This window comes from Schistocerca nitens, chromosome 3 (genome assembly GCF_023898315.1).
Source record: "Schistocerca nitens isolate TAMUIC-IGC-003100 chromosome 3, iqSchNite1.1, whole genome shotgun sequence".
Lineage (NCBI taxonomy): Eukaryota > Metazoa > Arthropoda > Insecta > Orthoptera > Acrididae > Schistocerca > Schistocerca nitens.
In genome coordinates this window covers 779,955,038-779,982,740 of record NC_064616.1, presented here as the reverse complement: position 1 = coordinate 779,982,740, position 27,703 = coordinate 779,955,038, and the positions used below count along the sequence as shown (strand labels likewise).

At 37.2% G+C, this 27,703-nt stretch overlaps 1 protein-coding gene across 1 annotated transcript in view; it reads right to left on the bottom strand.

Annotated features, from left to right (window-relative positions):
• Positions 1-19,208, bottom strand: part of LOC126248791 (actin-like protein 6A) — a 93,419-nt gene extending 74,211 nt beyond the window's left edge. Inside the window, exon 1 of the mRNA XM_049950175.1 lies at positions 18,523-19,208. Within this exon, the coding sequence (XP_049806132.1) occupies positions 18,523-19,134 (612 nt within the window). The 5' untranslated portion in view covers positions 19,135-19,208. The remainder of the gene's footprint in view (positions 1-18,522) is intronic.
• Positions 19,209-27,703: the final 8,495 nt, after the last annotated feature.

The window sequence follows — 27,703 nt, the reverse complement described above, 5'->3', positions numbered from 1 at the left end:
TGCTGCCCTCAAGTGCATGTCAACTAGCATCCGACCCATGGAAGAAATAAGCAAAATGATATACCACTAGCAGAGCACTAATTAAAAGAATCTGCTGGTTGGAATTAAACGAATGTGGGCAAGGAGGAATAAGAATGCACACAGCAAGAAGTGAAGAACCGATTTAATGTACTGTGTACAAGGACAATTTCAATAAATAAATATCAAAATTCGGTAATAGAATGTTTTATATGACAGGGATTAGGGACCTTGGTTTAAGCATTTGCAGTATAAGTAAAGCAAAATTCATTAATATTCTTTTGAAAGCATGTATTTTGATGTTTGACCTAATGTGACCATGCAAGATAGTAGTATAAAAGATTAAAACTAGTCTTATCTTTGCATTAATTTCAAGGCTTAATACCTCAACTTCAATATGGTTTTCTACATTAGGATTTCTATTCATTTGGGTGATGCTACAGTCATATTCGTACATGTCATACTAAAATTACAAAATATAAGTAAATGAAACAACCACTACTGACATGTCAACATTTTACACAAAAGTTTGTATAACTAGCTGTTTTCCACTGCTGAGTGTGGAGAGCTATACAACAACATCACTGCCTGACAAAAAAAATTCACACCCAGAAGGAGCGCAGGAAACGAAATGAATTTACATTATCGAGTCAAATTTATGAAGAACTTTGTGGTATGAGCCCATTTACCAGTATGATGTTGTACCTCTCTAGCCTGAAGACATGCCACTGATTTGGTTGTAAAGTGTATAAAAGCCATTGCATCCTCTTCTGTGGAAAGCTGGCCCACAACTGTCATAACTGTTTCCTGATATTCTGGATAATGACACGACATCCAAGCTGGTCTCTCAAATGTTCTATGGAAGACAGATCTAGGGATATTACTGGCCAAGACCTCTGTGTCATGCACGCAATTCATAGACACAGGAGCACTGTCCTGTTAAAAAATGGCAAGATGGTGCTTTTGCATGAGAGGTAACGCACGAGGACACAAGATGTCCGTGACGTACCATTGTGCCATCTGAGTTCCCTCAATGACTACCAGCCACAACTTTAAGTGATACATGATGGCTCCCCACAGCATGATGCCTGAAGTCATTGTGCCTCTCCATACATTGGAAGAATGGTACCTCTTCCTACGTTGCCACCATACTCGTCAAAAATAGTCATTTGGGGTAGTGCAGTGTGACGCTGGTCATCACCACTCACTGCTTCCCGGCCATGGCACCAATTCAAATGCAGTTGTTTGTGTTGCGTTGTTAGCAGCAGCTTACATGAGATGGTAATTCATTAGCCACCTGATGGTGCTCTGCAACAAATGCTGCAGGATGACAAAAAATGAGAAGGGAATGGATTACTTGTTCTTGGATACCAGATGCAAATGTGAAGGGGGTTACAATGTGCTTTCTGCAGAATATAGCGATCCTGCATTACGTTTTAAGAACCAGATGTTGATGTCTGCATTGACAGTTTATCTGAAGAACATGCTGTAAATTTGGTGAATGGATGCTGACAGAGTCATCACACAAACTAGCAACTGAAGACTGGTAATGGGAAATTGTGAGCAGGCTGAAATTGGATATTTTTGTTTTTCTCCTGCACACTGTTTAATGTGCCATGGCTAATAAACTGTGACTTGTTGGAAGTACTACAGAAGCCTCCTTGTAATTCAAAATACCTCCATTATATTTAGCAGTGTGTAAGTTTCTTTGTTCATGACATAAGGAATGCTGAATGTGCTGAGCGTGTCTGACCACAGTGGTATGCATATTTCAACCTGTATCTCACTCACTTTCCTACACGCAACAAGCTATAGTACATTTTACTTCATTTCAGTTATTTTTGACAAGAATCTTTTGTGTCCAGTGTTTTATGGTGGAACATAATGAATACTGAGCTAAGAATTCAAAGAAAACCATATGTAACAAAAAAAAATGGACAGCTGTTGGTCACAAAGAACCGCCACAATGTGATGTAAATTGAAATCATTAGAAATGAACTGTGTCTTGAGCAGCAAAATGAAATAAAACAGAATACCATATAATTTTGCAATTCAGACTGTATGATCTTCCCATCCTAGGAAATATTCTTCATCTTCTATTGGCCAACAAATTAAGTGCTGAAATAAAAGAAGGAACTATTGGCCAAGGTCAATCTTCTTGAATCAGAATACAGGTAATTTTACTTCTCATTGTGTCAGCGACATAAATACTGTTTCCTACTGTTCAGAAATAAGTGATACTGTGCACATTCAGTGTTTCCTTGGAAGTGAAGCATGGCAATTACATCTTTACCTAAATTTTCATTTATATATATTTTTTAAAATTCTAAACTTGTTACACGTAAAAGTGTCAGAAAATACAACTTATGTGAAACTATCATAATTTTCATCCTTTCACATAAAATGATTAGTAATGTGATTCTGTAATGGTTTTTTCCTAATTTATTACATTTTGCACTTTCAGCAATTCCCATTTCTATTCTACACCTGAGAGCCGAAGTTCATAAGTTTCTGTAAAAGGACTGCTATAATTTCACATCTTGTGGTACTCCAAAAGAGATTTCTCCCTTCCTCTTCTCTAAAGAATGGAAATGTGTCCACATGATGTTTGAGAAAATGTTCTGTGGAGTATATTTTATAGACTTCGGAACACTCACACAAATCCTTGCATGTTAGACATTCTTGTTACCAGTCTTTTACCATGCCTATTCTAATAAGGTCAGAGGGTTTGGAACCATAAATGTGTATATTCAGCTTACTTCAGGATGCTGTCTTAAAAATGAAGCCAAAATTTTATAAATTTAATGATCATTATGCTCATGTGCACTGTTTGCTATTGACTGCTTAAAAAACGTACATTAAATCAAGCTTGAACATTAGAGTTTTCCATGAATAGTGTAATCATTAGGGACATTGGACGAAGTCATTTAGACAAGGATTGGGGAGGGAAATTGGCTATGGTCTTTTTGAAGGAACCATGCTGGATTTTGTTTTAAAGTGATTCAGAGAACCTAAAAAAATCAGGATGAGATTTTCCTTGTGCTCTCTCCTAAATTATAGTTCAACATTTTAAGAACTGGGCCTTCTTGATGTCACCGAAGTATAATGGTATCTTTTATCTCTACGCCTCTCAGAAGCATATCTAATCGATTATTTTAATGAGTTACCTTGTACACTTCTTTCCTTCTAATCATCGTACATACCCTCCCCTTCCCTCGTATCACAGTAGAAAGAAGTGCAGGTATTATGAACATACAGAACAAAAGTGCATGACAAATATGGATATCAGAATTACGGAAAGTGGTATAAGTGACATACAAGTGTGTGTGTGTGTGTGTGTGTGTGTGTGTGTGTGTGAGAGAGAGAGAGAGAGAGAGAGAGAGAGAGAGAGAGAGAGAGAGAGAGAGCGCACACAAGTATGTGCACGCGTGCATTCTAGGTTGAAAAAGGATTTGTCTGAAAGTTTTGTTACCTTTACCCCTAAATAATTTACATTCTGCCAGAAATTCCCACACTGTATTTGTAAAAGCATCACACTGAATTTGAAACAATGATATCTATGAATGCACATAAATAAGTACCAAACTCTAGCATTTTCCTAAGAAGTTAAATGTGTTGTGCATTGTACTACAGCAATCCTCTGGATGCAATCAAAGTCATTGGCATTGGATACTGTGGGTAACCTGAATAGGAGAGATGAAGACAAGTAACACACTTATTTTTTGTAGGCCGTACAGCCACAGACACATTACTAGACAGGTAACTTTTATTTCCAAGATGGGTCATTGCAATATTGATGGTGGTGGTGATTTTAGGGCACTCAGTAACAAAGTTATCAGTATAACTGCTTAATATGAACATCTGCATCCAGTAATCTAGACAGTCTTGGCTCTCGAGTAATATTACATTGATTAAGTATTCCACACCATAGAGGGTATATGCAGCAATGAGTCATTAAAAGAGACAAGACAACTTAACTGAGGCTGCAAATGGCAATGCTTGTAGCATGAAATGTATACTAAGGAAACAATTTTGAGCACTTGGTTCACTTCCACGAGATTCAATTGTTCCATAAATTTCACATTTGCCATCAAGAATGAGAGCTTCTAATGTCCGAAAATATCTTATGTCTACAATAATGAGAAGTGCCTCACTGAGTGACCATATGTTACATGGAATGATATCAGATATTAAAAGATATGTTGCAAGAAATACAGGAGACACATGAGGAATATGTACAATAGTGTGGCTAGAACATATGGCACTTTTTTACATGTTTCAGATTATTTTTGGCTACTCTCTAATGCTTTAATTCAATGTAAACATGAGCTGTGAGAAATTTGGGGTCAGTATGATAAGGAGAAAAGTTGCCCCTGGGCCTTCAGACCAAAGTCCAGGAGAAACAAAAATCAACTTTGTAAAATTGTACTTCTGCATGAAAAATTCAATCAGTACCTAATGTATACAGGGTATGTACTACAGTCTTCTTAACTCCAGGACAAAACGCGTTTATGTTTCACATTATCACATTGGTCAGGTGAGGTGATGGGTCAGTGACCCCAAAACAGGTAGAGCGAGGGCACATCCAGCAGAGACATTCCTTTTTACAACCCTGCCCCAACCATCCTAGTTGTCTTTCGATTTTGAGAGATGTTATCAATCATACCAAATACAATGTGTTTGAATTTAGTTAATTTATAAGAGATAATTTATTTGCACAGGCAGTGTTTTGATGGACAAACTGAAAGCAAATTGCCATATGTCAAACAAACATTACTGGTTTTAATTTAATTTAACCAATCATTTAATTTGTGATTGTGCAGATTAATTGTGCATCAAAGTGACACATTATCTGTGTAGGAAGTAAAGACATATTAGGAAAAGCATGAATTTTGACACAAAGGTTGAGATACTGCAGACCAAAATTAGAATCTTTGAATCAACAACAGAGGTAGCTACAAGAATCAAAGAATGAGTAGGACTTTAACTCTGAGGGTTCTGTACAAACTTAATTATGTGTATAGATAATCCACCTACAGGTTTCAATGGGTGACTTTGCGAGTATCATAATATGTGACATAAATGGCTGTATCTTTTAACTGCATTGACTTAGAAGCTTAAATAATAGTTCACATCAGCAAGGGACTGCTTACCTTAGTATTTGACATAAGTTTCAAGTTGATACCTCTACATGTTATTGAGAAAAAGGGGTCTCAGATGACAGACAGGCAGACAGCAGACAGACAGATGGACAACAAAGTGATCCTATAAGGGTTTGCTTTTACCGATTGAGGTGCAGAACCCTAAATAGCACCCTAAAAGGTCGCTGAAGTTAAAAACAAGTTTCTTTTGTAAAAACTCAAGGAAATAACACATACAAATGCTTTGGATATAATTACTATTGTAGAAGATCCACAGTTTTTGGTCTAGCAATGACTGAAAGAAGACAAGGTTTATACATGGAATCTATCACCATTTACACCAGTTATTTGACAAAACAGAGACACCGAGCAAGCAGAGGGTGCCACAAAAGGCCAAGATTGGAGCAAATATTAAACCCAACAATCCAGTAAATTGTTTATATCTGTGCCCATAATATCGTGGAAAAGAACAGGCTGTTTATGAAACTCTGGCTGAATAAAGTTTTGAGTCCTATGTATAGCATTAGTTTTTGACAGAACAACATTAAATATAGGCATCTTTAATGGCAAATGTATTTTGATTGAATTCTTTTTTGAGAAAGCTGTCCCATATACATGCAACAGATATACGAAATCATTCTCAGAAGTGGTTTTGGGTAAAAGATGAGCTACAGAAACACAAATCTGACTATAGCAATCTTGATACAAATTCAAAACACTAGATCTTGAACAGACGTTATGATATTCCAAACTAGAACTCAATTCGTAAAGGTCAAAGAACATTTGGATCAAGCTGATGTTTGTTTTGTGGGGCACTCAACTGCGGGGTCATCAGTGCCCGTACGAAGTCCCAATTGTTACACAGTCCAAGGATAAAGTTGATGCTAAAATGCTGACAGACACTGCTGGCTACGAACAAGTCAAGAAAAAGTTACATTTTGTTTGGGTCACTGGGTGATGATTCAATGTTCAGTTATTTGCCACTATGCACTGCCAAGTTTTTGAGTTACATCACTATTTATTAAAACTTACGGAGTTAGTTACCCCCTCAATAGCCGCAGTCACTAACACACACCTATGTGGTGGCACTCGATTCTGAGGTAATCCGGTTCGAAACCTGGTGGAGGAATATATTCACTGTCAGTATGGCCAGCAAGATGAGGAGGGGTGGCAGCATAAAGTTCTATGCGCCAACTTTTTATTTATGTGCAGTACCGAGTACACAGTCGTATTTTCACATATTACAGGTTACTGTCAGTGACTGTACTACTTCTACAAATTGGAGCTGGTTCTCAGAGGACTGAAGTGTAGAATGTAGCAGAGATATATGTACATTCACTTTCATTACTTAAGTGATATGGTTTACCATTTCAGGGACTTCAATTTCCTTACATTCAATAAAGATAAAACACTTTCTCAGGGGTAGGCCTGCACATTTATAAAATAGATGTGACTTTTAATTATGAATGATTAATTTTGATCAGCACTAATCACATGTGCTACTTTTCAGAAACAGCTAGCTTCATATATGTACCAAACTCTCTTAAGCGTGGGTAAATTTTTATGGTATTCTTGCTAACACCGAATGTTCCACAACTGTCTGTAAATTTACGAGGAAGGGATCTAATGAAAGGTGCATAGTTAACTCATTTGGCTTTGAGTCTACAGGCCGGCCGAAGTGGCCGTGCGGTTAAAGGCGCTGCAGTCTGGAACCGCAAGACCGCTACGGTCGCAGGTTCGAATCCTGCCTCGGGCATGGATGTTTGTGCTGTCCTTAGGTTAGTTAGGTTTAACTAGTTCTAAGTTCTAGGGGACTAATGACCTCAGCAGTTGAGTCCCATAGTGCTCAGAGCCATTTGAACCATTTTTTTGAGTCTACAGGGATATAACTCTAAACTTACTTCTTACCTACAAGAACACAGAAATACATTTACAATAGTGAAGGAAAAGCATAAAGAGGGAAATCTTTCTTACACCATGATTTCACTTTCCATAACACTTTTTGCATATTAAGAATTTCTCTACTGTTCCACTCTCAAACAGCATCCAGGAAAAATGAGCACATAAATCTTTCTCTGTGTGCTCTGATTTATCGTATGTTATCATGATGATCATTTCTCCTTATGCAGGTGGGCGCAACAGAATATTTTCACAATCGGGCCACCCCAGTCCACTCTCAAACAGCATCCAGGAAAAATGAGCACATAAATCTTTCTCTGTGTGCTCTGATTTATCGTATGTTATCATGATGATCATTTCTCCTTATGCAGGTGGGCGCAACAGAATATTTTCACAATCGAGGCACCCCAGTTCACATATCATGTCCATGGCTCTCTCTCTCTCTCTTTCTCTCTCTCTCTCTCTCCCCTATTTCACAATAATACAAAACGAGCTGCCCTTCTTTGAACTTTTTCAATGTTCTCTGTCAGTACCGTCTGATGTGGATCCCACACTGCACAGCAATACTCCAGAAGAGGGTGGTCAAGTGTGGTGCAAGAAATCTCTTTAGTAGACCTGTTGCACTTTCTATGTGTTCTGCCAATAAACCACAGTCTTCAGTTTGCTTTACTGTTAATACTATCTATGTATCTATGTGATCCTTCCAATTCCAGTTATTCATAATTGTAATTACTAAGTACTTAGTTGAATTTTCAGGCTTTAGATGTGTGTGATTTATCATGTAACTGTCATGTGGATGACTTCACACTTTTAGTTGTTTACAATTAACTGCCACTTTCCACACTATACAGATTATCTTGCCTAAATCATTTTGGAATTGGTTTTGATCATCTGATTACTTTACAAGATGGTAAATGACAGCATCATCTGCACACAATCTAAGAGGGCTGCTCCAATTGTCTCCTATATCATTTATGTACATCAGGAACAGCAGAAGGCCTATAAGACTTCCTTGGGGAATGCTAGATATTACTTCTGATTTACTCGAATACTTTCTGTCAGTTGCTATGGACAGTGACCTTTCTGACAGGACCTTAAGAATCCAGTCACACAACTGAGGTGATGCTCCTCAGTCACGCAATTTGATTAGAACATGCTTGTGAGGAACAGTGAGAAAAGCCTTCTGGAAATCTAAAAACATGGAATCAATTTGACACCCCATATTGATAGCATTTATGACTTCGTGAGGATAAAGAGCCAGTTATCTCTCACAAGAAAAATATTTTCTGAATTCATGCTATCTGTTAATAAATCTTTTCCTTCGAGGTAACTCATAATGTTCGAACATAGTATATTTTACAAAACCCTACTGCAAATCAATGTTAGTGATATGGGTCTGTAATTTAGTGGATTATCCGTATTTTCTTTCTTGGGTACTGGTGTGACTTGAGCAACTTTCCAGTCTTTACGTACGGATCTTTTTATGAATGAGTGGTTGTACACGGTTGCTAAGTATGGAGCTATTGTAACAGCATACTCTGAAAGGAACCTGATTTGTATACAATCTGGATCAGCTGCCTTGCCTTTATTAACTGATATAAGTGGCTTTGCTAACACCAAGGATATCTAGGTCAATGTTATTCATTTTGGCAGTTGTTCTACATTTCTTCTTTGGTGGAGGAGTTTTGGGAAACCGTGTTTAGTAATAATGCTTCAGTGAAACCATCATCAATGACATCATTTTTATCGCACAGTGAAAGTATTGATCACATCTTGCTGCTGGTGTACCTTACGTGTCATCACAATATCTTTGGGTTTTCTGCCACATTTTGAGACACAGTTTCGTTGTGGAAACTACTAAAAGCATCTCGCATTGAAGTGTGTGCTAAATTTCAAGCTTCTGTAAAGCCTTGCCAATCTCGGAGACTTTGCATACTTTTAAATTTGGCATGTTCTCCCCCACCCCCCTTTCTGCAACAGTGTTCTGGCCTGTTTTGTGTGTCACGGAGGATCAGTATCATTACTTATTAATTTATGTGGTATACAGGATGTCCCATTTATCTTGACCACTCTAAATAATTATTTGTCCAGATGAAAGTTACAAAATGTTTCAAGCAAATGTTCTTTAGCCTTCACGGAGACATCAATCAGCATAATTGCCTTTATTGTAGCTTTGTTTTTTACAAAGATATGAACAGTGGTATGACTTTTTAAATGGCGCCCTGTATTTTTTTATTCGGTAATTCATTTCCTCTCCTAAAGACCTATTCAAAAATGTATCACAATGAACCATTCACTGAAACACATTATTAATTACATAACACAACACTGATGCTCCCAGTGCTTAAGGAAGGTACTCGGGGTAATGGAACACATCCACGTGCTGACATTCACAGAGGACAAATGTAAACATCAGTAGAATGCACACCCATCATTCCATCAACCATCATCAGTTGAAGAATTGCGTGAGTAGAATGTAAACCAACAAAGAGAAGGTAGAAATGCTACTCATCTATGGGGAATGTAAGTTACCAGAACAGTAATTGCAATACTGTTTTCTTATGTATAGGTACATTTAGTACAGTAGTTTAGTTCTTTTAAATACTGTTGTGTAGAGTAGGCATACAGTAAAGGCTGCCCTTCCTACAAACTGCATCGACATAACATTTCTTTTATTTTTGTTCTTGAAGGTAGGCGAAATGCTATGCTGGCAGTTGAACTGTACTGAGAGCAATGCCCTGACACGAACCCACCTTCCCGATGGATGTTTTCTCATCTTGTTGTTACAACGCTTCAGGAAAAGGGATGTTTCAACCCACGACTATGCAATTGTCGTAGCACTTGCACAGACGAAGCTGCCGTAGTTACTGTTCTCGCTTTTGTTGCTATGAATCCACATGTGAGCACATGACAGCTTGAACACGAGATTGGTATTCCTCAAACCAGTGTACATCGTATTCTTACATGTCATCGGTTCCATCCTTACCATGTACACCTACATCAAGAATTGCATGGGAATGATTCCCAGAACCGTGTACAGTTCTGTCAGTGAGCATGGCTGCAAATCCTCGCCAATCCGAACTACTTCTTCAATGTTCTATTTACAGATGAATGTCCCTTCTCAAACAAAGACCAGGTAAATACAAGGAACATGCATTATTGGTCCAGTGACAACCCACAATGGCTTAGACAGGTGGAACATCAGTGTCAATGGAGAGTTAATGTCTGACTACTGTCAGCTGCATCTCCTACATCCGCCACATTTGAGGGGAAAATGAAATACTAACAGATATTTTTAATGCATTCCTCCTTCCCAAACTGCCACAACAGAAGACACTAAAAATAAGAAATACATTTCAGAGAGGAGATATCAACCAGAGAATGTAATCAGACTAAAATTTTTGAAACAATCACACTTTATAAAAGAGCTACTCTTGATTAGGACACTAAAAGAAAGGTTCATAACAAAATTAAAATAAACATTACTTGTTAAACTATACTAAATAAGATATCCATAAGGCTGACCTCAATTTTACATACAGTTACAGAGGAATTTGAAATAAAAAAACTAAAAATGCAAATAGCTTAACATCAGGCATTAGTTTTGCACTACTTTTGACACTTAAGTGTCTGGTTAATGGGAGTACTGTAAATGGAAAAGTTGCCTCTCTGAAGCAATTCACAGATGACAGTAGTTGTATACAGGGAAGTTATATGATCTAAAAACTGCAGAAAAATGTGAAGATAGAAAAGACTTGCAATTGACCTCCCCCTACAGAAACAAGTGTAATTTAGAGTACATAGATCGATAAAATGAACTTATATCATTTGCCTCGATGAGGAACTTGAAACCTTTACCTCACGACAGGAGCATGTAGAGGAACTATGGCTCCAGTTAAGAACAGTTGAACATTCACTGGATGGATATGTACCCAGCAGGACAGCTCAAAATGGGAAGGATCCCAATATGGTACAAAGGCACTGTATGGAAACTTTTAAAGAAATAGACACTATTGCTTAATATGCATAAACAAGTCATACATACATAGAGAGATGCTGAATGAAATGCATTTGGCAAACAAGAGAGCAATGTGTGAAGCCTCCAGTGAGTACCGTAGCAGAATACTGTCAAATCATCTTTCACAAAACCAAATAAAATTCTGGGCATATGTGAATGCTGTCAGTGGCACCAAATTTTGTCTCTAATCACTAATAGACGAGACTGGAAATGAAGCTGAGAGTAGCAAAGCAAATGCAGTAATACTTAACCCTGTTTTCAAAAGTTCCTTTGCTCGAACTTAATTTTCGTGCCACTGAAAATATGTGTGAAACAGATATTAGTTTCAGTGGTGTTGAGAAACATCTGAAATCGTTAAAACTAAACAAAGCCCCATGGCCTGATGGAGTTCCTATCAGATTCTATACCCAATTCACAGCTGCATTATTCTCTCTGTTTGTATAATCTATTGTAGAGCCCTCAATCAAAAAACAGCATCCAGCAGGTGGATGAAAGTGCCAATCATACCTGTTTACAAGAAGGGTAGCAAAAGTGATCCACAAAACTCCTGTCCAATACTCTTGACATCCATTTGTCATACAATCTTAGAATATATTCTAGGCTCAAACATAATGAGGCATCTTGAACAGAACAACCTCCTCCTTGACAATCAGCATGGGGTTCGAAAATTCAGATCTACCCAACTCGCACCTTTCTCACGACATCCCGAAAGCCATGGGTCAAGGTAGTCAGGTAGCTGCAGCATTTCTCAATTTCCGAAAGGCATTTGACTCACTACCACACCTACGCTTATTATCAAAAATATGATTATATGGGGTATCAGACAAAATTTTTGGCTCAATTGAGGTTATCTTGTTAGGGAGGATGCACCTTGTTATCTTGGATGGATAGTCATCGACAGATGTAGAAGTAACTTACAGGTACCCAGGAAAGTGTGTTGGATCCCTTGCTGTTCATGTTGTTTTATTAATGAACTTGCAGACAATATTAACAGTAATCTCAGATGTTTTTGCAGATGATGCAGTTATCTACAATGAAATACAGTCTGGATGAGGCTGTAAAAATATTCAGTCAGACCTTGGTACGATTTCAAAGTGGCGCATTGATTGGCAGCTTGCTTTAAACGTTCAAAAAAATAAAAATTTGGAGTTCACAAAACAAAAAACACATAGTATCCTATGAATATAATAATCACAGTTGGAATCTGTAAACTCATACAAATACTTGAGTGTAACAGTATGGTCATGAAGTGGAACAATCATATAGGCCCAGTTGTGGGTAAAGCAGGTAGCAGACTTTGGTTTATTGGTAGAATATTAGGGAAATGCAATCAGTCTACAAAGGAAATTGCTTACAAATCATTTGTGCAACCCACCCTAGAATATTGTTCAATTGTGTGGGACCCATACCAAATGGGGCTAGATGGGGACATGAAACGTATACACAAAACGGTAGCACAAATGATCACAGGTCCGTTTGACCTGCAGGAGTGTTTCATGGATATGTTGAAAGAACTAAACTGGCAGACTCTTGCATATAGATGGAAACTATCCTTAGAAAGTCTACTAACCAAGTTTCAAGAACCGGCTGTCATTGATGACTAAGAATATACTACAAACCCCTACATATTGTTCTCATTGGGATAGTGAGGATAAGATTAGAATAACTACAGGCACATTTAAAGAATCATTTTTCTCGTGCTCCATACATGACAGAAGGAGAAAAAAATGTAGTCACATAATTAAGTCAGGTAATGAAATCAGTATCTAGGTGTACCATATCTCTAGCTGTGGGAAAAGCAGATGTCAGATTTATCAGAGGAATCCTAATGGTAATTCATGTATGATACAGGACTGTTACAAAGCCCTTGTGAGACCACGTCTGAGTCAATATATAATTATGTATGAAAATCTGTGCAGAGTGAGATATGAACAATAATATCCTCTTTAGGAAAGGGAATTAAAGGTCAGAGAGAAGAAATAAAAGATTTGCAGTTTGCCAATGACATTTTAGTTCCGCCAGAGACATCTAAAGACTTGGAAGAGCAACTAAACGGAATGAATAGTGTGCTGTACGAGATTATAAGATGAACATCAATAAAAGTAATGCAATTTAATGGATGTAGTCTAATTAAATATGATGATCCTGAGGGAACTGGGTTAGAAAATGAGACAGTAAAGTTGTAGAAGAGATCTGCTATTTGGACAGGAAAATAATTGATGATGGGAAAAGTACGGAAGCTATAAATTGGAGACTGATAATAGCGAAGTGAATATTTCTGAAATAGAGGAAGTTGTTAAGATCTAATATTAGTTAAGTGTCAGGAAGTATTATCTGAAAGTATTTGTCTCGCGTGTAGCCTTGCATGGAAGTGAAATGTGGACAACAGGCAATTCAGACATGAAGAGAATAGACACTTTCAAAATGGGGTGCTATAGAAGAATGTTAAAAGTTAGATGGGTAGAATGAATAACAAATGAAGTGGTACTGAATTGAATTGGGAAAGAAAGAAATTAATGGCACAGCCTGACTGGAAGAAGCTATCAGTTGATATGACACATCCTGAGGCATCAAGGTATTATCAGTTTGGTAATGGAAAGAAATGTGGGGAACATGGCTTGCAGAAGTTAAGAACAGATTGACTCAAATTTTTAGTATTGCTGTGGTTTCCTCCCAAATACTAAAGCTAGCCACTCTCTCAAAGAATGTGAGTGAACAGCACCACTGTGCGAACATGTATGGTGGATGACTACTGCTTACCAGTGATGCCTATCTTTTTCACCTCAACTAACTTTAGACCCATTAAAGATACTTGCAATCATTTTCACCAGAATAAAAGTGACCAGGATCTCATGAAACGAAGGCCAACGTGTTTTCGTAGATTCATTAACTACCAAATTACAGGTATTACCATTGCTTTTCAATTTTAAATGGAACCTTAGTATTTTTGCACTGCAAGAGCAGATCTATGTGAGTGAAATTAGGCGATTTAACTCTTTTTTATAGGCCTGACAAGAAATTAAAGAGTAAAAATACATTGAACATGCCAACTTTGTGCTGCTGTTTCATCTATTTGAATGTCATACCACCAGGAAGTTTATCTACTTCTCCATTCTGCAAACCACCATTAAGTGCATGGCAGAGGGTATGGCCAACTGTATCAGTTATTGGAGCTCTTCTCATTCCATTCACAAATGAACATGGGAAGGATGATTGTTTATATGCCTCTGTGCATACTGTAATTAATCTAATCTTGTCCTCACAATCCCTATGGGAGTGATATGTCGGGGGTTGTAGTAAAATCCTGGAGTCATCATTTAAAGCTGGTTATTGAAACTTTGCTAATACACTTTCTCAGGACTATTGCTGTTGAGCTTCAAGAGTCTGTCAGCTCAGTCCTTTCAACATCTCCCTGACACTCTGAAATGAGTTGACTGAACCTGTGATCAGTTGTGCTGCCTTTCTTTGCATCTATTTAAATCTGCTTTCAGTCCCACTTTGTACATGTCCCACACACTGAGCAACAGTCTAGGATGGCTTACAAAAGTGATTTGGATGCAATCTCCTATGTAGACTGATTACACTTCCCTGGTATTCCACCACTGAACTGCAGTCTGCCACTCACTTTATTTATGACTGAGCCTGAGTCATAAGGTACCACATTTTTTTTCATTTTGCAAAATGCACAATTATACATCTCTAACATTTAACATAAGTTATCAATCTTTGCACTGCTTTGAAATGTTAAGAACTGGTTGAACATTTGTGAACCCTCTCTCAGACAAGTCTGATGTTACTCTTAGTATTGTCTTCAGCACCATCAATATATACAAAAAACAGCAAGGATCCCCAACACATTTCCCTGGGACATGCCCAAAGCTGCTTCTACACCCATTGATGACTCTCTATCCAAGATAACTTGCTGCATCCTCCCTATCGAAAATCCTCAATCCAATCACAAATTTCGCTTGATACCCCATATGACTTCACTTTTGATAATAAGCATAGGTATGGCATCGAGTCAAAATGTTTTCAGAAATTTAAAAATTCTGCATCTACATGACTGCCTTGATTCATGGCTTTCAGCATGTCGTGTGTAAAGAACAAATTCGGTTTCACATCATCAATGTTTTCTATCCTTGAACATTGTCATTATTCCATCCTGGATTTGATAATATTCTGCTGTGCTAGTCATTGAAGGCATCACACTTTGCTCTCTTGACACCCAAACAGGTTTCATCCGGTATCTGTAGCCCTACACACTGTTTTACACCTATTATGCAATAGTCTCTGTTTCTTTACAGTGACTGTTTACCATGAAGGATTCATCCTATCATGAACTCTTCTACTGGGTACATATCTATCAAGTGTATGATCAACTATGAGTTTGAACTTAAGCCACAGTTCCTCAGCCACCTCCTGTCATGAGCTAAAAGTTTCAGGTTTTTCACTGAGATGTGACACACTGCTTCTTTATCTAGTTTATTGAACACACCAATATTTCTACTTGTTTTACATAGACTTTACATGCTTTTTTAATCATTACTGCAACAAATGCCTCCTGGTGACTGATACCAGTTTCAAAGTGCACATTCTCAAATAGATTAGGTCTATTTGCTGCCACCAGGTTTAATATATTTCCATCATACACAGTGTTCTGAACCATCTATTCTAGGTAGTTTTCAGAGAAGGCATTTATTTGTAGAATGTCTTATCACACCCACATTAATAAAACTGAAATTACTCCAGTTGACTGTTGGATTGTCAAAAGTCTCCTCCATTGATTACCATATAACTGGTGTACTTACATATTAGCGAACTGAGGTTTTTCGAAAGTTTTTGATTACGTAAGTAGAGGAGTCTGGTTGTTGATAGAAGTATCCAATTATATTTTTATGCCCTCTCCTGATACTGATTCTTGCCCACATAATCTTGCATACAACCTCAGTTTCTATCTCAGAAGACTGAATTTCTTAGTTTCCTTATGGCTCTCTGCATGAAAAGTAGTGTGATCCACGCATGATGTTTGAGCCACTCTCAATTGAGAATGGGGCGAACTTCGAAGTGAGATGCCGTTCAAACTGCTAAAACAACAAAATCCTTACATTCCATCCATTTTTACTCCATAATTTCTTGCCAGACCCATAAAAGAGTTGTATCACTAAATTTGTCCCATACAGATCTGCTATTCTGGAACAAAAAATATTCCACAGTTTCTCATTAAAAAAGCTGACGTCTGTATCTCAGTGATAAACGAAGTTGTAAAAGTACATTGGTCTTTGTTTTATGAGTAATTCGTCATTATGTTTGTGAAGAGAGATTGCCAGTTTCTTTAAAGAGCCAAATGTTTTTACAGGTGAAAATTTAGGTGGTTCATCCTATATACCTAGAATAATAATAAGCTACATATGAATCACAGGAACACATCTGTAACAGTGACTAATAGAAGGCAAAAGCCAATCATGAGAGATCAGAACCACCAGACATTGAAGAAGATTGCCATACATGAAAGTAAATGTAATGTGACTTAACACTTTGACTGCCATACCTGTAATATTACACTGTGTTCAGTGCGGGAAAGAATGCCATCCCCATAGTTCTATGGGCACAAGGACTGCCATACCTATAATATTACACATATGGCAGTCCTAACTAAGATGATTAGCCTGCAATCTTACGGGCATTCCAACAATGAAGACAACGCAGTATCAAGGGCATGACACAAAGTGTTAAGAAAGACCAGAACACAAAGATAACACTACACTATACACACATCCATTACACTCACCTACACTCCACAAACATACATCGCACACATCTCTCACGCATCCACAAGTAAAGGGGCGAATGTGTACAGAGGAAGAACATCTTTTTCAACAGGTGGCTGAAACTTCCCCTTGGAATATCCCAGCCAATGAAGCCGTATGACATTCACATTTTTTTAGTATAACTGCCACCTTGTAAAATTGTTTCTACACCATGAGCTGCGCTAACTGAATGCCCTACACATGGGGATAGCTCTGTGACGCTATTACCAGTAATATATTGGTTTTCTTGATGCTCTCCAAGGAAGAATTATGACCAAGACTTATGAAGATACATCACCATGTCTTTCCAGTGGTCTAAATATTATTGCAGGGCAACTTTATTCTAAGATGACTGTATCACAAGTAACACAACTACAGATAGGTCTGCTCAGTTGTAGTTTATCATGCATGTGTATAAACTTCGGTGTTTTCTTAGGTCTGACCAAGCATGTATGGAACACTGTAGATGATCTGTGGTAGTATTGTCATTGATGGGCGATGTTTGAGCTGATTTTGGAGCAGAGAAGTGAAAACAGATTGGCTTACATTACAATTGCTGGAATATGTACTTCAGGTTATGCATGACAAATGGCAATAAATACTACTAATAATTGTGACAGTAAATCAAAGGTGTACAATAGGCTACAGAAGACACAACAGCAAAGTAATCATGTTTGTTCATGATGTGTTTACATTATGTACAGTCATGACAAGTGAAATTCATAAATTTGAATTAATGGTTAGATCATACTTTACTCTGACGGTGTTATAAACTCAAAACTCACCATAAATTAATTAAATTTTGTCCCAGTATTTACAGCATCTCAGAGTGGTGGACAGGATAAACAATGACTTAAATCAGTGGGGGACAACATTAAAATTTACTACAGGCAATAAATAATTCTTAGAATTATTAAGTATATAGTAATCAGGAATTCTCCTCAAGTTTACTGACAGTAGTGACACAAACAAATTATACACCACATGAGATTATAAAATGAACTGCACTACAAACGGCGGGCCTGTTTGACTCGTAGAAGAGTGTCACAGAAATGTTGAGGAATCATAACTGGCAGACATCAAACAAACATATTTAACACTGACTGAAAATCTACTCAGAAAATACAACATTTCATGGTTGGTTGGTTTGTAGGATTGAAGGGATCAGACTGCTACGGTCATCGGTCCCAACATTTCATGGCAAGAGCTACGAGTATTATACGGCCACGATGTAAGTTCAACTTAGAGTAATAGCAGCTTGGTTGGACGTGTGCAAGCATGCAGTCCCATCCTAGTTCATTAATTAATGGAATAGGAACAAATCTTAATGTATGATTCAATAAAAAGCGCCCCCCCCCCTCCCCCAGGATTTGTAGAGTGCAAATCATGGCAAAGGGGCTATGAAGGGAACTATCTAGCATTCATCCAAGGTGAATTGAACAAATAAAGATAATTCTATGCACACGGCGACATTTATATCTGAAACAGGTTCCATCCCAATGAAACCAATTAGGCTCAATCTTACACAAAGAGGGTCACAACCACGAACAGCAGCTGGATGAAACGGCGAGGTGGAGTGGTTATTGACTTTTTTTTTTCACTGCGCAGGGAATGTTTATTACATTACATTTATACAAACCTTCAGCAATTCTCCACACTGTGTAGTCAAAAAATCACCAGCAAGTGGAGTTCGCACAATGCCACGTGACAGAACGAATCCGTCTTGGACTGGAACTGCTGAGGTATGAGTTGCTCCACTGTCAATCACTAACGCAGTCGTGCGTCTGTTTGCGAACGTGGTTAAGGCAGCATTTTTTACTAAAAAAAATGCTGGAACCTTGAACTTTTCAAACATAAGTTCTGTCAATTGTTCGCGTTTCCTTCTTACATTCCACGCCGGTTCCGAAATGAGAATGGGATGATGTTCGGACCGTGAGTGAAAACATGTGTCATAAGCAAACTCCAACATTTTTTCAAATGAGTCCCAATCGTCAATCATACCATCCTTAAAGAAAGATGCGCTCTCCATACCGCCCCGGGGTATATTAATATCATTGCCAAACAAATATTTTTTCGGTTGTGTTACGTAGGAACACGACGCTTTTCCAGCTTCCGTCGAACTCAAATGATCTAAAATTCCAACTTGAGATGGCAATTCCATTCTTGGAGTATCATCTTGCGAACACCCTATTCGGACTGTATAATGACCAACATCTATCACCACTGAATAAGAATCTTCTGAAACTTCCATACTACCGCCCCAAATAGAATTACAGCTTCACTACTTTCTACCGGTACAACCAAGTTTGTAAACAAACAATGCTTCTCTCGCACTCACAGCACGATACACAAATTCGAGTAATCGATAACACATCGGGGTGTGCTTCTACGGCAAAACTCCACCAAATTATCAAGATATGTAATGTAACTGTATTAAATTTCTCAGTGAGACTGCTCTCATATACCAACAATAAGACACCCCTCTCAAGTTATCAACAAGATATGTAACGTAATTGTATTTAATCTCTAAGCGAGACTGCACACACAACCAACTAACTCACTAACTAACTAGCTCTCAAACAATAAGACGATATCAATTATACGTTTCTGAAACAAATGTTGTAAAATTCATCCCCGAATAAAATAGAGATAGTGGTTGATTAAGGTCTATTTAAAGACTAGACGTCAACAAAACAGCCAAATGACCGTGTTTATATGCAGCGGCTAGCCCTTGTTTCACGCAACACGTCCGACCCTGGGAAATCCTACCCGTAGTGCGTCGGGGCGAGCTGCGGCAACATTTACTGTGCGTAGTTAATATCAACTATGGGCCAAATTTCATTAAATAAGACTGCGGTCCTTGCATTATATTTTGTGATAATTGTACATACACTTCGGAAATGACGGCATGAGTACAAATATTGGGTTAATCCGCTATTAAACGAGAGATCAATATACGAAAAGTCTGCGCTTCTATGCAGCAAACTGAAAAGCAAATCAAGACAAGTTTTTCGAATACTGCAGTACGTCTGTTAACCCGTTTGAAATGCTTTGAGCATTGTTAGAGTCGGTGTTTCTAAAAGTAACACAAACATGATAGAATGTATCAGTGCAGAGGAAAAACTCCCAGTAACCTAACATAGGCTCATTTGGAAGCATGACGGCTCAAATCCGAGCCTGACCATCCTGATGTAGGTTTTCCGCGATTTCTCTATACCGCTCCAGGCAAATGCAGGGTCGGTTCCTTTGAAAGGGCATGGTCTATTTCCTTCCCCATCTTTGAAACGATACGAACTTGTGCTTCGGTTCTAATGACTTCGATGCCACTGGGACGCTAAACCGCAACCTCCTTTTTTTTAAAAAAGGTACGCTTGTTTTCCTTTATTCTCTCTATAATTTAAGCAGAAATATTTCTTTAAATAGTTTTTGCCAATGTTAAAATTCTTTGCTCTCAAAACAATTTACAAAACGTATCACTGCAAATCAAATAGTGAAACAAAAGGTTCTTCGCTCGTTGTCTCGATTTTTTCGGCACACTGTGATACATCGCTAGATATAGCAGAGTCACCTTCCTTGTTCGTTTTTCACATATTTCATATACGAATCCTTCTTGATTGTCCATCTTTTCTGTACTTCTGCCCCAGAAGGTCACCAAGAAAAGCGTTACAGATTTATGTAATTACTTTCTGCTTATGTAATAGCTGCTATTTAAAATGAAAGGATTTTACAGATTTACTTACGAAACAATTTTTCTGCTATAAGTCAAGATTTCCTTTTTATTTATATTTTGCATGACACGCTTCGGGTAATGATTTCAGTTTTCGGTATGCTAAGTGATGTTTTCGATGTGTGAGATGTTGTATTGTTTTGTTCTCTTTACTGTAATGCATAAAAACACGTGCAGTTTTTAATTAATGATTGATCTTTGTATAGAGTTAATGGCGAGATCTGGAAAGAGCTTCTACTTACAGTTTTCCTGTTTTACAGTTGTGCAGAAACTCACACAAATTAAATATCTCACACTATTTTCTGTACAAGGTATACAACTAAATTAGCAAAAGTACATAAAAAACGGTTGCAAAGACGTTTTTATATGTAGTCAACAGAAGCAACACTATATGTCATGTACATCCTGTGTAAATAACAAGTATACAAGCTGTCACAGAAACTGAATAAAATACCGATGAAGAATTGTACAGATGAAACAACATATTCCATAAAAAACAGCATGGTCTTAGCTGAAGAACTGTAAGCCAAAAGTCTCCCTGAAGATGCTCAGTTTTTATCGCCTGACATTGTCAGTCTTTACGAAAACCAGAGGTGTAACGAATGCATGCAGACCTGGTACTTTTGGGACCCACGAAAACCAAATAAAATATTATTGTTAATATCATTATTCGTATATTAATATTAAATGAATATAAAATTAAAACATATAGAGAAATATAAATACAGGTATATGCATAAGATAAATAGGCAAATCAAATGCCAGGCCCCACAGAAATGATCAGATCACAAGGATTTCGTAGAGTCAGTCAGTAGCATAGCTTTAAGAGTGTGTGAAAAATGTTTCACCTCGCCGTCTCTCGTAACACTTGGCTTGCAGCATACTCCTTGGTCATCACAAAAGAGTAGCGCATACTAGTTTATACAAAACAATGACAACAATGAAAATTTATAGCAAAGTATCACATTTAGGTAGAAAATTACTCCTTGCTGTTGTGTAGTGTACCAGAGACTGTATAATGCATATTTTTTCTAAATATTTGACTTTTTTCACACCTCTATTCTACAACAATGTCAAGCATCCAGTAATGTATTGTGATGTAGTAACGAGCAGATGACAGACAATTCAGATGAGCTCTGTTTGCAGGAGGTTAATAACAATGTTTCATGAAGTGCTGTGATATTTTCAAACTTGAATTGAACAGTTTAAACTTAAACATTTTTTCGTATTTATCTGTGTACTTCTGTAGAAATATGAAAATTTTATAATTAACTATGAATGTCTAAATTGTGCACAAAAAAGAAAGAATCAAGAATTCCTAAAAGGAACAAATAAATCAGTGAAAATGTATTGTCTCTTCCTAGTGGTAGTGCTAGGTCAATGATTATTGAAGTCTACAACGCCATAAGTGAGTGCACTTCTGAAGTGAAGAGTGATAATAGCAATTGTGAAAGTGGAAAAGAATCTTGTCACAAAATCGCCATAAATATAATTCATATCAATATCGCAAACCATTCAAATTACTTTGCAGTTTATCAGTTTGATGTGAATGATGAAACTAAAAAGTTCTTTGTTAGACACAATCCTTGTTAATCAGTGAGTACATTCCCCAAAAATGCTAAGCAGGGAAGCAGGTCCTTCTCCACTAACTATTACTAAAGAAAAGTGAGAATATATGGAAACAGGTTCTCAAACACATTGTGAATGAGACATTAACATTGACATCCAGTAATATAGCCCTTTCAGATATAGGAAGGAAACTGTAAAATTGAACAGTGTAGACTTTCAAACAATTATCAAAATTCTCACAAAGTATGATCAGGTATTACATGACTTAATAAGGAAACTAAAAGGTATGCACAAAGTACCTTGGCCCTTAAATTAAAAACGTATTAATTAATGTCCTATACCATAGAGTTAAAAAAGAAATTATTAACGACATGACAAGTACCCCATTCTTTTCTGTAATTACAGATACAACATAGGACATTACAAAAAGAGATCAATTAATTCAGATACTTAGATATGTTACAGTTTCACATGATGTCACTTGAAAGACTAGTGACATGAAGATAAATAAAAGATTTGTAGGTTACTGTGAAATAAAAGATCAAAGTACATTAGGAATACAAAAGAATATACTAAATACAACCGGCAGAAAGGGATTCTTGTTAATTAAATGCCATGTCAGGCTGATGACAGTTGTGTAACGAGAATTCAACAAAGACAAAGAACTGCAAAATATGTATATTGTGCCGTGCATAATTCAAATCTAGTGCTTAACGATAATGCATGTGGAATTCAAGAAGTCAGGTCCTTTTATGACACAGCTGAAACATTGTACCTTTTCTTGAGTTATAGTACTAAAAGATGTGAGCTTTTGGTATAATTTGTATCTTAAGAGGGCTAGTATGTGAGTTATTGTCAAAAATGGATTTTTTTAAATTTTTGTCTTAAGAATTATCCGTGGTTTTCTAAATAAGAAAAAGTTTTCTTCAAGGAAATTGTACTGAAGAAAGTCCCAAAATTAGAGGAATTTGAAAGTGTCTGCACATCTAATGACCCCCCTATGTCATTCAGGCAGCTGTGTTAAAACATAATTTCGTTCTCACTTGTTTGTTTATTACGACTTTTTAGCCGTTAATGTCTTAGTGACACAAGATTATTAGACAAGAGTTTTAACAACTGTATATAGGAACGAATACCAAAAAATGTTCAGGAAGGACTAAATACTTTGAAAATAGGTGTGCTGGATGCTATGCTATGTTTCAATGATGGTGCAGTGTCGAGGTTTGAGGTTATGAAATTCATGTGATGCCTGTTGGACTAAATATGCAATGCGCTTTAATCGCCACTGAGTGCAAGAGAGTCTTCAAAGCAGAGAAACCAGTGTTGAAATCCACCAAAGAAGCAAGAATAAGAAGATGTCTGAAAAAGAAAAGGGAGAGAGAACAACAACAGAAACATGATGAATATGGACCTGGGATGCATTAGTGTTATACAGAGTTGGTAGAGAAACAAGCTTTAATTTGAATTTCACAGAAGTTCCCATTTTTTATGTTCTGGTACACAATAGTTAAAAGTCATTAAAGATAAATGGTTGAAATTTTGCATACTGTTTTATTACATACTTAATTAAAAAGTAAACTATACTTATGACTTAAATTTGAAAACTGGAGGCTTTTGAAAAGAAAAAGTGTGAGCTAATTACTGACATTTTTAACAATTATTACTAAAAATATTTGAACCATAATTTATCACTGCAGCAGCTTTTGAAAAGTTTGCTTTAAACAAACTAGTGTAAGGATCTTCCAGAAAAAATTCAAGCTTCTACTTTATACTTTTTTATTATTTATTATTTATGTACAGTAGAGGTATCTCTGCTGTACATAAATAATTAACAGGCTTAATTTCACTTGCAATTCAAAATATAATTCAGAAAAAAATATGAGACCAAAATCTGTAGTTCATACATCAAACATCGTTCCCAAAATCTCTGTTAAAAATGGTAAGCATCATATGGGCTCACAACTCTTTTTCTTTGAGCTACACTAATTAGAAAAGTGACAATTTTTTCAAGATTTCCCCCTGAGTTCAAGAACCAATCCATTAAAAAGGCTATGTCCAACAAGTTAGTCTTTGAGATACTTTTCTGTTACAGCTCTTCATTATGTTTTTGTCTATATACTTAATTCTCTCTCAAAAATAATATTGGTTCTAAGGGAAGGAGAAGGAGAACAAGCTGTTATTTTGAAAAACCAATTACAGAAATTTGAATTCGTTTTCCAGGTAGCGCTGTAACCAAAGATTACTAATTTAGCAACTCAAATTATATTGTCGAAAAATGTAGAGTCTCATAAAGCAAGTTCTCTAGTTCAGAATGCAGCTGGTAATTTATATTGCTATTAAAACATTTTTTAAGAAGCAATGTCATTAGGCATTTCACCACCATTTGAAAATAAAAGAATTCAGAAAGAGAAAAATCATTTTGATGAACTGTGTCAAGATGAATGGCTAGTGGGTCAACATATGTACTTAGGTATCACTGTTTTTTATGTCTGTTTGGACATTATTTTAGACCAATTGAATATCAGATTTGAGTGTATGCATAAAGAGAACCATTTCTACAAAATTATTTTCCAAAATTTCAAAATACTGCATTTAACGATGTGATTTACTATACAATGACAATTTTTCAAAATAAATATGTGAGAATTTATCCAAGCAATTCCCAAACGAAGTAATACATTTCAAAAACACTATAAAAAAAGAAGTTCGGGTAGCCTCATTAATCTCTGCAGTTGACATAATAAAACTATAAGTAACAGAGAATTCGATTGTAACTACTAGTGTTCCAGATTTATGTACAATTTATGTACAATTACTGCTGCTGTTTCTTCAGCTGAATACTCATTTTCGAATATCCGACTTATAAAGAACTATCTGTGGAATCCTATGGCCCAAGACTGACTCATTGAACTCAGCCTCCTCAGTATCAAAAGTGAGAGAGCTAGATCTAATGATGTCAGGGAAATCATCAATAACTTTGCATCACAGAAAGCAACCTGCATAGTCCAGTTTCACCAGAAATCAAAGTGAGAACAGTGTGGCGTTTTGTTTAATATATTGATAATCGTAAACAAATACTCCCTTTGTTTATATTACATGGGATAAAAACAACATACTGCATTAAATTTTTACTCTACCCACTTTATTTAAAGTTATGTCAGTTACTGGTAAGTTATATATAATATTTTAGAGGGTTCAGATTTTTATTTTTGCAGGTGGGTCTCTATTGCCTACATTACACCTTTGACTCAAACATACCTATACAAGAAGCTCTACAAGTAATGCAAAAGAACCTTACAAATCATAAGAAGCTTGTATATACAGGTAATTTTGAAATTATTGAACTCCTCCAGCTAAGCCAAAGTTACAGCTATTTTACATTTCATGGCAACATCTATAAGTAGCTAGATGGCTTCGCAATGGGGTAAAGTTCATCTAGTACTACAGCTGACATATAAAGACTTATAAAGAACTATCTGTGGAATCCTATGGCCCAAGACTGACTCACTGAACTCAGCCTCCTCAGTATCAAAAGTGAGAGAGCTAGATCTAATGATGTCAGGGAAATCATCAAGCACCTGCAAAAATAAAAATCGGGACCCTCTAAAATATTATATATAACTTACCAGTAACTGACATAACTTTAAATAAAGTGGGTAGAGTAAAAATTTAATGCAGTATGTTGGAACAAAAATTGTTTAACAGGCAAGGACCCTGTCTAAAAGAAATTTGACATTATAAGAGATGTGTAGATTACATACTATTGCTAGTGAAAGGGGATGCCAAAGACATAGTGAATATTCTACACTGTTTCAATAAAAATGAAAATATAAATTACTTTAACATTGGTATAAGAACTACACAAGAGCATCAGTTACCTAGCCCTAAATATCACAAGACACAACAGATCTTACTGAAGCGCCACATCCCCCAGCACAGCACATTCTTCAGTTTACAGACAGATCATAAAACCGTATTTCATTTGCTGTACATGTAGCCAGTGCTAAATGGCCCACAGCATAAAAAACATGCGGAATGCAGCTATCTATGAGCATGCAGTGTCCGAAAATGCATTGTGCAGGCAGCCCCATTAAACAAACAGTGGTGTATATTGTTGGCATGAATTCCAGCAGAAATGCGTGTTAAGAAAACGCTTATGTATCCATTGCCTCAGACGGTGGTGAATTCACACTATCCAGAAAGTCAATGCAATGTCACCTCACTTAGCCTAGTACTATAGCCTCCTTTAATGAGCAGACTATTTGGCTTAACAAAGTTGAACTAACTAATTTTCCTTAGCCAGTTGTTGAGAAAAGAAGACAGATCGCTGTGGGCATTAGTCGAATACACTATAACACAAAAAAAAGAAACGACACACCGTGAAGGAATTATCTGAGTGGGACGAAAATCGACAGATGTGATGTAAATGTACAAAGAAACAAATAATTACAATGTCAGAAAAACTTGGATGATTTACTCTCAAATTTAGCAGTCAATAACAGGCATTATCTTGATGAAATGTAATCGCAGGATGTCTTGTCATGAAGGGAGACAGAATGGTGCATATAACATCATCAACAGCCAAAGCAGTCCTGCTATGAAAAGGAGTGTCACCATAGACCATCACTCCTGGTTGTCGGGCTGCATAACAAACTCAAGTGGCAGACTCTGCAAGAGAGGCGCTCTGCATCTGGGAGTATGCGTGCGGAACGATTTGAAGTGGAATGATCATATAAAATTAATTGTTGGTAAGGCGGGTACCAGGTTGAGATTCATTGGGAGAGTGCTTAGAAAATGTAGTCCAGCAACAAAGGAGGTGGCTTACAAAACACTCGTTCGACCTATACTTGAGTATTGCTCAACAGTGTGGGATCCGTACCAGATCAGGTTGACGGAGGAGATAGAGAAGATCCAAAGAAGAGCGGCGCGTTTCGTCACAGGGTTATTTGGTAACCGTGATAGCGTTACGGAGATGTTTAGCAAACTCAAGTGGCAGACTCTGCAAGAGAGGCGCTCTGCATCGCGGTGTAGCTTGCTCGCCGGGTTTCGAGAGGGTGCGTTTCTGGATGAGGTATCGAATATATTGCTTCCCCCTACTTATACCTCCCGAGGAGATCACGAATGTAAAATTAGAGAGATTAGAGCGCGCACGGAGGCTTTCAGACAGTCGTTCTTCCCGCGAACCATACGCGACTGGAACAGGAAAGGGAGGTAATGACAGTGGCACGTAAGGTGCCCTCCGCCACACACCGTTGGGTGGCTTGCGGAGTATGAAAAAAAAAATCGGTTTCCCACCACTGACCATGGTGTCTACAGACACTTACCGGCCTGGAATCTCAATTATTGCAACAGAATTGTCTTTAGTTAATAGTCCCTCTTCAAACTGAACCCTGATGAACAGCGAAGATGTTTCTGGAGACACCTCAGTCAGTGGTGCAATACCAACCTAACTGTCGCCCACCATATGGCCCAACAGCCAGGAGTGATGGTCTGGGGTACCATTTGCTTTCATAGCAGGACCACT